This window comes from Ptychodera flava, chromosome 12 (genome assembly GCF_041260155.1).
Source record: "Ptychodera flava strain L36383 chromosome 12, AS_Pfla_20210202, whole genome shotgun sequence".
In the NCBI taxonomy this organism is placed as follows: Eukaryota; Metazoa; Hemichordata; class Enteropneusta; family Ptychoderidae; genus Ptychodera; species Ptychodera flava.
The window spans coordinates 27,521,946-27,526,039 of NC_091939.1; the positions used below are offsets into that span (position 1 = coordinate 27,521,946).

Here is a 4,094-nt window from a genome sequence, read left to right on the forward strand (position 1 = left end):
ATTGTGTATTCTTCTGTGATAGACGAGTACGAGTTGTGAACAATCTGACTCTGAGACATAACGTTCCTCTGGTCACAACATAAGCCTTTTCTGCAAATTATACTCACGGGTACCCTGACAACAGGCAAGCTGCCTTCACCATGTATGAAGCTGCTGTTGTTCATATCGAATAACTCCCAGTAGACAACGGAAAGACCACTGTGATCATCGAATGCGTCAAATATCACTCTACAGAGAAAATTACGAATTAAACAGAGCTGCTGTTAGAGCATCCCGGACTGAATAATATACTTTCGTCCAAAGAAGATAACAAATAATATAAAACATGCACTATATTATATTCCACAATCGAAGCATCACAAAAAATTATGTCAAGAGGCATGTGTGCACAACGTTCAGAAACCATCCGGGCACGAATTAACTTACGAACGCTTTTGCAAATAAAGAAGTTGAAAAATACCTCATTTCATGCAAATCTTCTGAATTGTGAACTGCAAGGTACTCAACCCCATTTCGAGTCAGGTACATCTCACCAATTTCAGGTGGAGTAGAATCTGAGTGAACTGTGACATTATCCTGGATTACGTTCTCTATAGCATCTTGACCTTTTATCCAGATTCTGATAGTATCGCCATCTTGATGAGATATAGTAATTTCTACTTCTTCTGCCTACAGGAGACGAAATTGGTTTACATTTTGGTTTGGTGTACCAATGATTACCTATTTGTGACATAATAACTTTGCATTATAGAACTTTTAGAGAAGTATCAAGTATATTCATGTACTGATGATAGAATACAGTTATGTAGAACTCTATTTACCTGATATAATTTTGTAAGTTATTTTAATTTTGTGATTGTAATTTTTTGGTGTTTATAAAAATAACCTACTAAAGACACTGTTATGTAAATAGACTTTGTTGCAAGCGGCACTTACTTCTACATCGTTAACATTAAACCATTCCGTTGCTCCCGTCAAAGATTCTCCTCCCTGTTGATCGACCCCAAGAGCAACCTCAAACTTAATGATTCCATGACCATTGAGTATTTCTTCACGCGACCTGGTATATGGAGGCTGACCCGTCAACTCATCGTAAGCTGGCAAAACGTTGAGCGAATAATCGTCGATTGCATTCAACAAGCCTGCATTCTTGTGAAACTCGTTGGCAAAATGACGAATCCATTTAACTCGAATCTACAATGATAAAGAGTGTTCGGGCATTTTCATTATGATAAACAAGTATAAGACTACAGTAACCTCTGCAAGAGCACGTTTTTCGAATATGCTTACATATTTACTAGGTAAATGAATAGAAAATTATTGAATGAAGCTTGCTTTTTGAGCTTTGAAAATTGCTGCCTAATTTTATCCCTTAATTTACCGTTGGACTAGCGTTGGTTATCCACGTGTAGCTGGTATTCTGAGCTGCCGATTCCACTCTGATAGGATAGTGACCAGTGTTGTCAATGTGAGGTGTGTTCACGTTGTCAAACATAAGGTATCTCATCGCATTATCGTGGTTTCCTGCCTTGTCCGTCACCGTCAGGAGAACGCAATATACACCTGTAAAGTTAGGAAATTGATTTTAATGTCTATGTTACAAAACTGCGTGGAGCTCAATATATTTAGCGTTAATTATTGTAATATGTGCATGTCTCTCACATTAGGGGAACATTTTACGAGAATAACACCCGTGAACTATGCTCATGTGATGATCTTACCTGGAGTAGAAAGCCTAACTGAACAATTTGACTTCGGTGCATAGAGATCACATTTCTCTGCTGTTGCTCTGTCCTCGGAGCACTTTAAATAGCCATTGTTTGATTGAGATGGTAACACATTGACTTCGTAGTGGTTGACATACGACACCTCGTCTTCCCAGCCAGACCAAGATATACTAAAATTTTCCTGAAACAAACAAATCTAAGTTTTTTTAAAAGTTCGCACACCATATCAATTAAACAACAGAATGTTATACATTTTAATTTTTGTGGCAGAATATAAGATTATATATTTATACTGTATTAACATCACACCTCTTCCAACTTATAAGTTATATCGAAATGGTGAGAGATATTTTGATTAAATTGCGCGTTCGTTTGTCCCCCTCGTTAACTCAATATATAAATCTTGCACTGCAACATCATATATACAATATCCCAATTGGTTGACAGTTGGCGTTTACGTGACGTATCACTCATAAAATATGACTTTCGTACTTCTTATTTCAATGCTTGTATAAACATATATTTACTTTATAGTTTTAGTTTTTATCATATTTTGTCTGATTAGCCTTTTGTGATAGTACCTGTTTTGTGAACGGCAAACCTCTATCCAATAATTTCTCATGGCAAGACGTTTGCAATGAGCAGTGATACGGAGCATTGAAATCGAATGCGAAAGTCACAGTAGTTGTTAATGTATTTCCCTTGTAGGAGTAGCGTTGCAGCTCGTCTATTTCCGGGTATCCTGATGTTTCTACATAACCACCATTTACGATAGTTGTGTCAATCTCCAGACTGTAAAACAGGCATATACTAATCAGAGATACGGGAAAACGTATTAAACAAATAAACCCATCTGACAATGTATTTCGCTGCCCTAGGAATTTCAATTAAAATTACAAAACTGATATTGCTCTAGACCGGTTGGCTAGTAACGTAGTTTCAATGGTATTATTATTTTCCTGTTTCAACAAAAGGAAAAATACGTTTCGGTATGTCAGTGTGCATGCAATGCTGGCAAATTTAATAAATAACAGTACAGTACTCACATATCAGAATCCTTGAACACATAACGCGTATCTTCCGTAGCCAGGCAGTCTATTGGAATACCTACCGACGGGTTTGCCTCTGAAGTGTTCATAAGTGAGTGACAGTGTCTAGTAATTGACATTGTACCATTAGTGGCTACGAGCCAAACAGAAACCATGTAAATGTTACTGTGACAGAGAAATATGTTTACATTAAGAAACACAATATTGACGTGTATGAAGTGTTAATTTTCCTTTTAGTATAAGCAAGACTATAGAACACCGACCAAGAACCAAGAACGCCAACTTCCATGTCTTTGTTGGTAAATTTCTTCAACAAAACAAAACAAAATTTTCAACGTCGAAAACTATTTGAAGCAAGATCATCTCTGTTGAATCATAATTTATTAATATCTCGTTTTCGTTCAGTCGCAGTTGCATATTATAAAGCGGGCGTTTGTTCTACTTCACTGTAATTTTTCGGACATCACACACAAAGATGTACTTTAACAGAAAACGGAAAATGTTCGTTAGGATCTGATTTAGGCGTCTATGTAATTGGCTGCTCTATATAAACTTTCTTGTTTAAAGTCTAATTTCATAGAATGAAATATATTCGTATCTCCGTGTTTACACAAGCCTCCCCTTAAGATACCTTGTGCATTATCATGCGTTTCAAAACTAAGAAAGAACATGCGAAATTCAATACAGCCTATCCTATTCATTTCACCTGCAATATTTCAACCCGTGGATCAATTGAAAGCTTATTGTTCACTCATGCTAATTCTCGACACATTAAATAAAATGGATAAATATTTTAAACATCGTGTGATGATGAGTAATCTAATAATGACCACTTACAGTTTGCATTTTTACCGCCGGAATAAATACGGAACACCAACCAAGAACCAACAATTCCCACTTTAAAGTCCTTGACATAAACAGGTCTTGAAGGATAGCTTTCTGCACCTCGGAAGAAAGTTGTCCACGCTACTTCTATGTGATTTATTCCTTCGTCATTTACATAGACAGTCTCGTTTTGTGAAGTCACGCACTCTGCTTCTTTCCAATTTATTTTATTTCCATCAACCATTCTAATTACCTCTGCCCAACATTCAAGGGGTTCAGGGTCATTATCGACTGTAAAGTCAACAATGTGCCGTTAGAAACGACGGTTATAACAGTCCCAAAGAAGTACACAAACATACGTTACAAACCGTTATGTGTACTGACGTGATCATTGACTATATTATTCTCAGAAAAGTACTATATGATATCGTAGTTAATATATACAATTCGTGGTAGCTGTACGTGTTCGTATTTGTTCCCAATTTCCTTTGTT

At 36.5% G+C, this 4,094-nt stretch overlaps 1 protein-coding gene across 1 annotated transcript in view; it reads right to left on the minus strand.

Moving 5' to 3' along the window:
- Positions 1 to 3,845, minus strand: part of LOC139146229 (uncharacterized) — a 9,882-nt gene extending 6,037 nt beyond the window's left edge. Inside the window, exons 1-5 of the mRNA XM_070717637.1 lie at positions 3,614 to 3,845; positions 1,382 to 1,563; positions 937 to 1,194; positions 461 to 669; positions 108 to 228 (exon numbers count right to left, since the gene is read on the minus strand). Of these exons, the coding sequence (XP_070573738.1) occupies positions 108 to 228; positions 461 to 669; positions 937 to 1,194; positions 1,382 to 1,563; positions 3,614 to 3,845 (1,002 nt within the window). The remainder of the gene's footprint in view (positions 1 to 107; positions 229 to 460; positions 670 to 936; positions 1,195 to 1,381; positions 1,564 to 3,613) is intronic.
- Between the last annotated feature and the right edge of the window lie 249 nt (positions 3,846 to 4,094).